Genomic DNA, 12,892 nt, shown 5'->3' on the forward strand with positions numbered 1-12,892 from the left:
GAGTTTAAATAAATCTTCTCAACACCAAACATACGACTGAAATAGGTTTTCTTAATGAAACGGGCCTGGAATTATAAAAGCATTTTAATGTGAGTTTCTCCAATCTTCACGCGAGGCGGGGATCTGCTTACATTCTAATCTGCACACAGTAAATGCTCAATAGGACTGGCTAATTGCTTGAACCCAACAGTTAGTACAATGCTTGCACATCCTAAGCCTTTAGCAAATACCACAATTATTATCATTTTTATTGGCGTAATGGAGGGAGCACGGGCCCGGGAGTCGGACCGTCACGGGCTCTAATCCCAGCTCCGCCACCCGTCTCCTGTGTGACCTCGGGCTATTCACTTCACTTCTCCGGGCTTCGGTTCCCTCATCTGTAAAATGGGGATTGAGACTGTGAGGCCCAGGGACCGTGTTCAACCCCACCCCAGCGATTAGTACAGTGTCTGGCACATAGTAAGTGCTTAATAAAGACCTTTAAAAAAAAAAAGATGCTTCAGGGAGATGCCAGCCTGAGATCTCTGCTCGCCAAACCAACCGCAGGACACTGGCCCGTATCTCGGCCATCCGCGATTAAACACCGACTGCGAGACGTCTGGCCAGAACCCCTTCCTACCTCTGAATGTACATGTGAATTCATCTGTGTTCCTTTGAGATGACATTTTGAATTTTTTAAGGTTTAACTGTTCCTTTCCTATCTTTTCCAAAAGTCAAGATCGATGAAATGAACGGGTTCACTTTTCCTCTCTCCCTTGAATGTAGTAGGTAAGGATCAGGGAATAAGTCCACTTTTTCACGGTATTAGCTAGGGAAGCTGTTCTCACAGGTTACTCGGGAAATGAACATATTAAAATGGGGAAAAAAAGCACGAGCCACGCATACGGTTTCGGCTCCGACAGAGCTTTTCAAGAACACGTGTACCTGGGAAACAATTCACGAGACAGTCACGCGCAGTTTAGGGTGTTTTTAAAGGGCTGCTATTTTACTCGTTCCCACCATGAAACAGGGTCAGTGACTCCAACTGTAGGCTTGATTTCTCCAAGGAAACAAAGGCGAATTAAATAGTCTTAGGTTGCCATAAACAGCTCCTTCTTCCTCTCTCCCTCTGGCTGTATTCAATTAGCAGGGCTGCGAAACCGGTAAAGCTAAAACGCTTTTGAATACTTTGAGATTCGCTCATTTAGGTATCTCATCTGGGGGAGTTCACATAAGCCACATCTTGTTGCCTGCTAGTGACTGGCGGAAGCGTGTCAAAGTTTCTTGGATTTGGGGCCGCCTAACCCAGTTTTTCATCCATCTATGACACCATAACGTATTTCAGGCAGAACCCCGATCTAAGACGCGATTGGCTCCTGAAAGCCGGTGATCAGATAAACCTCCCCTCCTCACTGCCCACCCCCCCAGGCTTTCCCACTCTTTAAACTTTCATCTCTTTCCCCTCTCGCTGCGGCTTTGAAAATTGTCTCCCCATTTCCCTGTGGCTTCCGGCGGCCCCTACCGACAACCTGAATTCCCGAACCTACTGCCATAAGGAAGCCAGTGTTGTGAAGTTGAAACCGGATTAAAAAACTCAACAAATGCTGCTTAACTCAAAATGTCTAAAGTCATGGGTTGCCTGTATTAATCCATTAATAGCGAGTAGAGAGTACTGAACTAAAACTTGGGAGAGTTTCAGTTGGTAGACAAAATCCCTGCCCTTGAGGAGCTCGTAATTTAGAAACGCTACAGAGGAAAATCAACTTGGAGAATAGTATTCTCGGCTGTGCACAGAATCAAACTCTGGAGGCGGAACACCCAGGGCTCTAAGTTCGGTGGAGAGAGCGGAAAGACAGGGAAAGAGATACAAGGCCGAGACGAAAGGGTAAAAAGAGACCGTGAGAAAGAGACAAAGAAAGGGGAGGCGGCAGAGGTAGAAAGAGAAAAGAGACATTCTCACATACATTCATAATAATGATAATAATTATGGTATTTAAGCACTTACTACTACTACTCATTATAATTTTGGCATTTATTAAGCACTTACTGTGTGCCAAGCACTGTTCTAAGCATTGGGGCAGATACAGGGTCATCAGGTTGTGCCACGTGAGGCTCACAGTCAATCCCCATTTGACAGATGAGGTAACTGAGGTCCAGAGGAGTTAAATGACTTGCCCAAGGTCACACAGCAGACATACGGTGGAGCTGGGATTAGAACCCACGCTCTCTGAGTCCCAAGCCTGTGCTCTTGCCACTAGGCCATACACCCCTCTCCCTCCCTCTCTCCCTCCACCAACTTTCTGCTGGAGGAGGAAAGGCAGATCCAGCTGTAGCACTCTCCTTCTCCTCTCCACTGCGACTGGCCTCAAAGCATACAGCATGTCTGTCCCCCACACCTCTCCTGCACTAGATTATAACAATAAGAAGTCTAAAGAATTGGGGAGTCCTTATCCTGCCTGGTCCAATCGGTGAAAGTCAGATTGATGGTATTGCATGATAGGCTGGGGGGCTTCCTCCAAGATGACGGGGGTCTTTGCAGATGTTTGTCTGTCTGCCAGCCGGCGTAGTGGACTGGGTCTCCCGTTACTGCCGCAGAGGGCGGCTTAACGGCGATGTCCCGGGGATTGACTCTTCTCAGTGCCGGAGGGACAATAACCAGCTTCCCGACCACATCTTCCCCCGACCCGGCCAGGCACCTTGCGGCTTCAGGAGCTGCAGATCTGTCAACGCTCCCATTATCTTCTCACCCAGAACTTTTTATTTTTATTTTTACAGTACCTGTCAAGCACCTATTATATACTCGAGGGACCGTATTAAGCTCTGGAGAAGATACAAGCTGATCAGGTTGGACACAGTCCACATCCCACCTGGGGCTCCCAATCTTCATCCCCATTTTACTGATGATGGAAGTGACTTGCCCAGGGTCACCCAGCAGACAAATGACGGAGCTGTTGCTCCGTCGTCCCTGTTGCTTCTCAGAGCTTCTCTGCTAGGGTTCCATTGCCGGGCGCCAGTAGACTCGAAGCATCCATAGGCCCTCTGCCTTCCGCGCCCCGAGACTCAAAAGGAAGCTCTTTGCCTTTTGTTATGAAGCGTGGGCGCCAAGTTCAGGCGAGGGAGCTAATCTGCCCCGCTTCTGCTTTCTCTGGCCGAGAGATCTCAGGTGAATGGGAGGCAGGGGTCAGAGAGCCGAAAGTCCCGGGGTGGCGAGAGAAAGAGCGGGGTCTGCTGACTAGAGCCGAGGCCAAGCCCCGCTCAAGGGGCAGGGGCAGTCGACCGAGAAGGGGCAAATCCTGTCTCCTTGGCCCTAACCGGCGGAGACGCTGTAAATGGTCCAAGAAGAAATCACGGCCAACGAGAGGCTGATGCCGTAGTTCAATCTTTTTTTGTTCTACGGTATTCGCTAAGCGCTTACTACGTGCCAAGCACTGTTCTAGTAACGATAATAACGATAATGGTATTTTGTTAAGCACTTACTATGTGCCAAGCACTGTTCTAAGGCCGGGGGTAGGTACGAGATAATGAGGTTGTCCCACGTGGGGCCATTTCACAGATGAGGTCACTGAGGCACGGAGAAGTTGAGTGACCTGTGCAGTCACACAACTGACAAGGGGCGGAGCCGGGATTAGAACCCACAACCTCTGCCTCCCCAGCCCGTGCCCCTTCCGCTAAGCCACGCTGCTTCTAGGGGGTGGTCACCCTCTTTGGGAAGCGCTTCACTGCACTATTTGATACTTTATAACCGTACCCGAGAGCTATTCTACCTGTATCCAAAACGACCCGTACTAATGTCACTGTAAGATTTCTTATGAAAGATCTGCACCTCCGCTTTCAGCCTGGGCAGAGGCATCCGAAGTGTTCGAGATGAAAGTGAAAGCTGGAATTTCAGGATATTTTGGTCTAATTGCTACTAAACATTCCGGTCAAATGTCAAACTCTAAGCCAAACAACATTAACACCTTGGCACTGGGAGAAGAGATTTCCCAAGGCTCCTAACACCTTGTACAATAGTTGAGGTTTTCATTATTTGATGAAATAAGCACCTGGGAAATCACAAATCACAGCATCAGGAAATGTCTCATTTTGGAATCTTTCTACATTTAAAGGCAGTGTACCACGTTTGATTTATATCTTAAAGCTTAATACCAGTTGGTACAAAAGTACGCAGCAATAATTTGTAACATTTTATCTTGTATTTTCAAAGGTAATCAACCTCTCACTAAAATGTAGATTAGGTTATTAAGAAAGTAGAGAGAGATTCTTTTTTTCTTTTCACACAGACCTTAAAACATCAGAAATAACTCTTCCCTTCTTCCCAGTCCAGAAATAGATTCTATTTTTATGACAGGTATGTTTCAAATTCATGAATTTATTACCTTCTGCCTTAATTTAGAATGTGAATATTGATTCTCAGAGAAAAACCCCCGGGCCCAGTTTCCCATTTCCTTCTTAGGTTTGGGTAAATAATGTTGGTATCTGTTAAGCGCTCACTATGTGCCGCGCACTGTTCTAAGCGCTGGGGTAGACCCAGGGGAATCAGGTTGTCCCACGTGGGGCTCACAGTCTTAATTCCCATTTTACAGATGAGGTAACTGAGGCACCGAGAAGTTAAGTGACTTGCCCAAAGTCACCCGGCTGACAAGTGGCCAAGCCGGGATTCGAAGCCATGACCTCAGACTCCAAAGCCCGAGCTCTTTCCACTGAGTCATGATTAGGCTCTGATTAGAGAAGCAGAGTGGCTTAGTGGAAAGGGCACGGATTTAGGACTCAGAGGCCGTGGGTTCTAATCCCAGCTCCACCACTTGCCAGCTTTGTGACTTTGGGCAAGTCACTTAACATCTCTGTGCCTCAGTTACCTCATCTGTAAAATGGGGGAATAAGACTGTGAGCCCCACGTGGGACAATCTGTTAACCTTGTATTTACCCCAGTGCTCAGAACGGTGCTTGGCACATAGTAGGCGCTTAACAAATACCATTATTATTATTATTATTATTATTAAGCTCCTTGGGGGCAACTCATATTACACTCTTCCAAGCACTTACTGTAGTGTTCTGCGCACAGCAAATGCTCCACAAATACCGTTGATTGATTGGTTGATTTATTTACAAGTGGTTGAAAGATAATTAGCAATAATCTCGGGAGAAAAGCTCTGAATTTATTATGAGCAAGAAAAATTAGATTGTAAGATCCCCTAAATTCTCAGGGGCTGGGACTCTGCCTTGCGCTTTTATTTTGCTGTCTCAGACACCTAGTATAATAACGCTCATGCACACAGTCCTCGATCAGTGGACACAGTAGGTGATCAATAAAAACTGAATAAGCATCGGAGGGCAATAACCGTGCCGTACCTCATCCAAAATTAATGTCAGTTTAAGGTGCAGGGGTTCTCTCGTATGATACCGGTTTAAAAATTGGAAGACCGCTGTGGAAAAAAGCACAGACCTTGAACGTTTAAAGGGAATAATGTGTTTTACTTCACATTAACACATGAGAGAATTATGAACAGTTAGAAATCCACTCAGGTTGCGTCACATTATCGCAATAATAAATTGAGTACAATAGGGAGAACAGATGTTCACTAGTTTCAGAAGGGAGCAATTTTGGGCGAAAAGAAGTGTGAAATACAAATGTGGGGAATTAGAAGGAGAAAGTCCAGCGCTGATTTAGTGCTAGAGCTCTGTTTGTCGGCAACCTCGCTACGAAAAATCCCAAGTCAGACGTTCAAAAGGAATTAGAGTGGAGCGCAGAAAAAGTACGCTGCACTCGGTTTCTAGCAGACTAACAAAGAAACAAAGCGATAAAGAAAAGGGGCAGTTCAGGCGAATGCCCAAACAAGTTCAAGTGTATGCCCCCCCAAACCCAATGACAGCGTAACAGTCTTCATCCTAGAGATGACATTATTTGGGTGAAAAAAGTCAAATAAAAGGCTCAGATTCACTCATGAAATTGTGACATCATCTCTTTTTTTCCTCAATCCCCGTGGAAGTTACTTTGCCAGGAGCCACGCTCCGCTCTATTTAAGGTCTTGTTAAACAGCGCCGTTTTCCTGACCGATTCCATGTCCCGTGAAACTCCGAACTAGGTTGCTTTGTCTTCTGACTCTTCATGCGTTCAACTGGGGTGCTTATCCACTCACGTGCCTTTAACTCTCACCCCTTTGTGGCCGACCCAGTGAGTTCAATTCACTTGACCTCACTTGCTTTACAGTCTCACCATTCCTCTGGCCTCCCTGCCCTCTCACCAGCACCTTAGACTCAGTATGACAGAGCTGAAATCTTCTTCTTCCTTCCATCCTTCCTTCCTTTTCCTTTCACGCAATATCCACCATGCTCCCTGACCCCGGGAATTTACGATCTGAGGGGCTCATCCTTTACGCTTCAGTGCCTGTTTTACTTCCCCTTTCCCTGCACCCTTTTGACCACCTCCCTGGTACCAGCTCTCATCATTTCCCACTCCCCACCCTCACCCCCACCTGTTCAAAAAATACGGCACTTCTTAAGCACTTACTATGAGCCAGGCCCTGTACTAAGCCCCGGGGTAGATACAAGTTAATCAGGTTGGACCCAGTCCCTGTCACGCATCTCGATCCCCCTTTCACAGATGAGGTAACTGAGGCCCAGTGAAGTGACTTGCCCAAGACCCCCAGCAGACAAGTGGCGGAGCTGGGATTAGAACTCAGGCCCTTCTGCCTCCCTGGCCCATGCTCTGACCACCAGACCTGCTGTGTGGATTACTTCGTCGGTCTTTTAACTGGTGCCCCTGCCTCTCTCTTCCGTCTTCATTCTTCACTTACACTCATACCTGGATCCTCTTTCTGAAGAGACATCCAGATTGCGTCACGGTGGTATTCGTTAAGTGCTTACTACGTGCCCGGCACTGTACTAAGCACTGGGGTGGATACGAGCAAATCGGGTTGGACCCGGTCTTTGTCCCACATGGGGCTCACAGTCTCAATCCTCATTTTACAGTTGAGGTAACTGAGGCACAGAGAAGTGAAGCGACTTCACTGTACTCTTCGACCTTCAAAGGCTACTCATTTTTCGCAGCTTCCCACAGAGATTCCTGATCAGTGGATTCAAAGCTCTTCACTTCTTACCTTTTTCTCACCCCAGCTCAAACTCTTCGCTCTTCGCAATCTGACGTTTTAACTTGTCGGTTTTTCCATCCCTGACCAGCTCACTCCCCCACCCACCTCCTCTCCGGATCCTTTCCAAATAATCTTCCCCTTCCCGAGGGGGCATGCCACCGGAAACATCTGCCTGGATATTGGTTTATTTATTCTAATTATTTGCATATTCAGTTTGCTTTTTTCCCTTATTTTTTACTGGTAGTTATTTTTCTGTTTTTCCACTGCACATATGTGATTTGTACCTGCCTATAATGGACCCTATTATTTTTTCTTTTATTATACTTTCACAAAGTCTTAGTAGTGCTCTACATTCAGTAAGAACTCAAACTGTAAGCTCGTCCTCTAGACTGCAAACTCGTGGGCGGCGAATATGTATGTCTGTCTGTTGTTGTACTGTACTCTCCCAAATGCTTAGAACAGTGCTCTGCACACAGTAAGCGCTCAATAAATACGACTGAATGAATAAATACTAATGTATGGACGAATCAAAGGCACTTATTCAATACCATTTATTAAGAGCAGGATGGCACAGTGGATAGAGAGCGGGCCTGGACGTCAGAGGGTCATGGATTCTAATCCCAGCTCTGCCATTTCTCTGTTGTGTGATCTTGGGCAAGTCATTTCACGCTCTGTGCCTCAGTTCCCTCCTCTGTAAAATGGGGATTGAGGCTGTGAGCCCTACGTGGGACAGGGACTGCGTCCAATCCGATTTACTTGAGACCACCCCAGTGCTTAGAACGGTGGCCGGCACATAGTAAGCACTTAACAAGTGGCCAGAAGAAAACCAAGGAAACAAGTGATCCCAGCCCTCTAGGACCTTGGGAAGCAGTGTGGCCTAGAGGAAAGGATGTGGGAGTCAGAGGATCTGAGTTCTAATCCTGACTCCGCTCCCTGTCTGCTTTGTGGCCTTGGGCAAGTCACTTAACTATTCAGCTTCAGTAACCTCATCTGTAAAAAGGGGATTAAATCCCCCTCCCTCTGACTGTCCCTGTGTGAGACAGGGACTGTGTCCAACCCGATCATCTTGTAGTTCCCCCAGCTCTTAGAACGGAGCTTGACACACAGCATGGGCTTTACAAATGTCACAGTAATAATACTAATCATTCCAATATAACTCTATTTCGCACCAAACCTTTCCTGAAATGACAATGAAATTGGCAGTGTGTTCCACCACAGAGCGGAACTGCCACTGATTTGATTATATGATAATAATAATGTTGGTATCTGTTAAGCGCTTACTATGTGCCAAGCACTGTTCGAAGCGCTGGGGTAGATACAAGGTAATCAGGTTGTCCCACGGGGGGCTCACAGTCTTAATCCCCATTTTACAGACGGGGTAAATGAGGCACAGAGAAGTTAAGCGACTTACCCGAAGTCACACAGCTGGCAAGTGGCCGAGTCGGCATTTGAACCCATGACCTCTGGCTCCCAAGCCCGGGCTCTTTCCACTGAGCCACGCTGCCTCTACATAACCAGGCGGCTAAACTATTCTGTACGCTATGCTATCGTCGATCTCTAAAAATATCACAATTCCTTTTCGATGCCTAATTGACGTCATTGTATGATTAAAAAAAAAAAAACGGTATTACCATTAAGGGTCCCCGTCACCTTCGTGCCACCCGGGGCCATAATGTGGCCCGCATGGCTGATGACCCAAACTGGATAACGCTTGTGGAGTCCGGCGTATAACGCCTTCAGAAATGGTATATAAAAGCCGGCAATTCCCGGGTTTCCTGTAAAAAGGAAAACACGGTAGAGAGAGGGTTATTCTTCTAGAATTAACCAAACAAGACGACTTGGAATGCAATCCCTTTCGGTCCCACCATTTACTAATTTTGACTATCATCGTGGAAACCTCTTTTCCTAAACTCTTTGCGGCAGAACAACTCCGAAGGACGATCGCGGCGCCCGAAAAGCACAATCTCCTTCTAATCCCGGCTCCGCCGCTTGTCTGCTCTGTGACCTCGGTTAAGTCACTTCACTCCTCTCTGTGTTCCAGTTACCTCATCTGCCAAACGGGGATTGAGACTGGGGGAGAAGAAGGGGGAAGCAGTAAGATGGAAAGAAAGATATTTATGGACTTTTAACCGTGAGGAGCCTCCACTTCTCTCATTTCAACCGGGCCCTGGAATGGCAAGAGCAGCTTGCGACGACAAGATTTCCAGGGCGGGGGCATAACGATTTACACTGACTTTTCGGTGTCTAAACCAAACCGTCCACAACATACATAGGCATTCATTCATTCGTTCAATGGTGTTTACTGAGCGCTTACTATGGGCAGAGCACCGTACTAAGCGCTTGAAACGTACAAATACAAAATGGGCGTTGGCCGGATAAACGATAACCTACTTGAGAGTGAAATGTTGCGGCCGACCCGCTTCCAGAGCTGGGATGAGGCAGTCGGAGCGGGTGCCGTGAGGCGTGGAGGAAACTCAACTATCATCAGCTTTAAGGTGGAAAGAGCCCGGGCTTGGGAGTCTCAGCGGTCACGGGTTCGAATCAATATTTGCTATCGTTGTAATGAGATGTACATCCCCCCCGATCCCATTTATTGCTATCGTTCCTGTCCGTCCGTCTCCCCCGATTAGACCGTAAGCCCGTGGAAGGGCAGGGACCGTCTCTATCTGTTACCGGTTTGTCCATTCCAAGCGCTCGGTACAGTGCTCTGCACATAGTAAGCGCTCAATAAATACTACTGAATGAATGAATGGATCGCGGCTCTGCCACTTGTCAGCTGTGTGACCGCGGGCAAGTCACTTAACTTCTCGTCACTTAACTTCTCTGTGCCTCAGTTACCTCATCTGTAAAATGGGGGTTAAGACTGTGAGCCTCACGTGGGGCAACCCGATTAGCCTGTATCTCCCCCAGCGCTTAGAACGGTGATCTGCACACAGTAAGCGCCTAACAGATATCAACGTTATTATTATTAAGGCACTCGATCAGCTCCTCCCCTTCCTACCTTGATTTCCGCCCACAAGCCAGCCTGCTCGCGTCGCTCCGCTAACGCCAACCCGCTCGCTGTACCTTCGTCTCATCTATCTCACCGCCGACGCCTTGCTCACCTCCTCCCTTTGGCCTGGAATACCCTCTCCCTATCTTTAAAGCCCTACTAAAATCATCTCTCTCCCGAGTGGGCTTCCCGGACTTAACCCTCACCTTTGGCGCGGCCTATGTACTAGACAGGGCACTTAAGACGTTCCCCCCCCCTCCCCACAGGCGGTGGGGCCTGATGGAAAGAGCGAGACCAGCCTCGGAGCCGGGAGGACTTGGGTTCTTACCCTGGCTCCGCCACTTGCCTTCTGCGTGACCCTGGGCGAGTCGCTTCGCTCATTCATTCAATAGTATTTACTGAGCGCTTACTACGTGCAGAGCACTGTAGTAAGCGCTTGGAATGCACAAATCGGTAACAGACAGAGACCGTCCCTGCCCTTTGACGGGCTCGGTTACCTCATCTGTAAAATGGAGATTAAGACCGTGAGCCCCACGCGGGACAGAAACTGTAACCAACCTGATTGGCTTGTCTCCAGCCCAGCGCTCAGTACAGTGCCTGGCATATAGTAAGTGCTTAACAAATACTATTATTATTACTTGTTAAACACTTACTATGTGCCAAGCTCTCCTTGTACTTCTCATTGTCCTCGTGTTTGCCGGTTTTTTTAATCATTTCCTATTTCCTTGTGTATGAGTTACCAATCCTCACCTGTTAACCGCTCAGAGAAGCAGCGTGGCTCAGTGGAAAGAGCCCGGGCTTGGGAGTCAGAGGTCATGGGTTCAAATCCTGGCTCTGCCACTTGTCAGCTGTGGGACTGTGGGCAAGTCACTTCACTTGTCTGTGACTCGGTTACCTCATCTGTAAAAGGGGGATTAACACTGTGAGCCTCATGCGGGACGACCTGATGACCCTGTATCTACCCCAGCGCTTAGAACAGTGCTCTGCACATAGTAAGCGCTTAACAAATGCCAACATTATTATTATTAGTAGTAGTAGTACTATGTGCCAAGCTCTTCTTGTACTTATCGTTTTCCTTGGGGTTTCTGTTGAATTGGGTTTTTTTAATCATTTCATCTTTCCATGAGTTACCATCCCTCCCCACCTTATTCTTAGACTGGCCTTTGGTGGCAAGGAACAGTATCTAATTCTCACCTGTGGATTTTCCCCAGTTCTAAGTACATCTAGCATCACGCTTCGCACAAAGTAGGTGTTTGATACCTACTACAACTATTAGGACGATATGCAAGGAGTCCTCCATTTATTCCATCAAGGAAAAGGATTTAACGGCAACAAAATAGAGTTCATTCATCCATTTGCATTTACTGAGCGCTTACCGTGTGCAGGACACTGTACTAAGTGCTTGGAAAATATGATACAGCACTAGAGAGAGACAATCCCTGCCCACAGTGGGCTTAGAGTCTACTTCGTGTGGGGCTAAGGGAAAAATCGCTTGAGCACACACAATAAACCGCATTCACCTACACCACCGTCAACACCGGTCACATACTGAACTTTGAAATTGAAGGACAGCTATCGCAATAATGATAACGGCATCTGTTAAGCTCTTACGATGTGCCAAACACTGTTCCAAGCGCTGGGATAGATACAAGGTAATGAGGTTGTCCCACCTGGGGCTCACAGTCTTTCTCCTCATTTTCCAGAGGGGGTAACTGAGGCCCAGAGAAGCTAAGTGGCTGGCCCAAAGTCACACAGCTGACAAGTGGCGGAGCCGGGTTCAGAACCCACGACCTGACTCCCAAGCCCGGGCTCTTTCCACTGAGCCAAGCTGCTTCTTATGCCATTACCATTATTTAATACCATTTTTGTTATTACAGAGCCCAGGAAAGTGGTGCAATTTTCGCTTTCTGGAAAGAGAATGAATAATCCTTTGGGCGCAATGGCTCAGGAGTTCATTTGCCTGGAGGCAAAAATATGAAACCCTTTCCAGGTCTGTGGATCAATCAATGTTATGTAACCGTCCTTACCTATAGATTGACGCCTTTTGATAAGCACGCACATTTTTACGAAGTTTTACCACTTTTACTTTCTCTTTCGAGAGGTCTGCGAAGACTCACTAAGAGTTCACGCCAGGGCACCGAAAACTGAGCGAACTGCTAGAAAACTGCATCCTAGATGGAGAAACTCCTCATTACCCACAGGTTAAATTTTATTAATTTTGGTTTTGTCCCCCACGGAGCATGCAACGAGTTATACCATTTAATGATGCTTTCTGGCCCATGGGAAAGCTTATTAAGTAGGTTTTCGTGAATGTCAGAAAAGGGAAAGGGCCTAGTAAAAGGTACGGCTGAGTTTCACTAAATTTTGTGACCCCCCCCCCCCGCCCCCCACAAATACACTTAGATAAAAATCTTTCCGGTAAATTAGGCTCTCTCTTCACAGAGTGTTATCGTGGCCAAAAGTAATGTCTCCTGTTAATGTTATGGTAAAGAAAGCATGGCTTAGCGGAGAGAGCACGGGTGTGGGAGTCAGAGGTCGTGGGTTCTAATTCCGGCTCTTCCCCTTGTCAGCTGTGTGACTTTGGGCAAGTCACTTTGCTTCTCTGTGACTCAGTTCCCTCATCTATACAATGGGGATTAAGACTGTGAGCCCCATGTGGGACAAGCTCATCGCCTTGTATCTACCCCAGGGCCCGGCACACAGTAAGCGCTTAGCAAATAGCATCGTAATTGTTATTATTATTGCATAAGGAGGGCCTGTTCAGTCCCATACAGGGAGGGAGAACTGTTCAACTTGTCTTTCAAGTTCAACTGTGTTCAACTGTGTGACTTTG

The 12,892-nt window shown here is 47.3% G+C and overlaps 1 protein-coding gene across 5 annotated transcripts in view; it reads right to left on the minus strand.

Annotated features, from left to right (window-relative positions):
- LDAH (lipid droplet associated hydrolase) overlaps nucleotides 1-12,892 on the minus strand; it is a 150,406-nt gene that overhangs the window by 100,099 nt on the left and 37,415 nt on the right. For 4 of the 5 annotated variants that reach the window (XM_029071991.2, XM_029071994.1, XM_039913039.1 and 1 more), the window contains one exon: nucleotides 8,699-8,842. The exons of the other annotated variant lie outside the window; for it this stretch is intronic. In XM_029071991.2, the coding sequence (XP_028927824.1) occupies nucleotides 8,699-8,842 (144 nt within the window). The remainder of the gene's footprint in view (nucleotides 1-8,698; nucleotides 8,843-12,892) is intronic. 5 annotated transcript variants of the gene reach the window in all.

Source organism: Ornithorhynchus anatinus, chromosome 9 (genome assembly GCF_004115215.2).
Source record: "Ornithorhynchus anatinus isolate Pmale09 chromosome 9, mOrnAna1.pri.v4, whole genome shotgun sequence".
NCBI classification, from domain to species: domain Eukaryota; kingdom Metazoa; phylum Chordata; class Mammalia; order Monotremata; family Ornithorhynchidae; genus Ornithorhynchus; species Ornithorhynchus anatinus.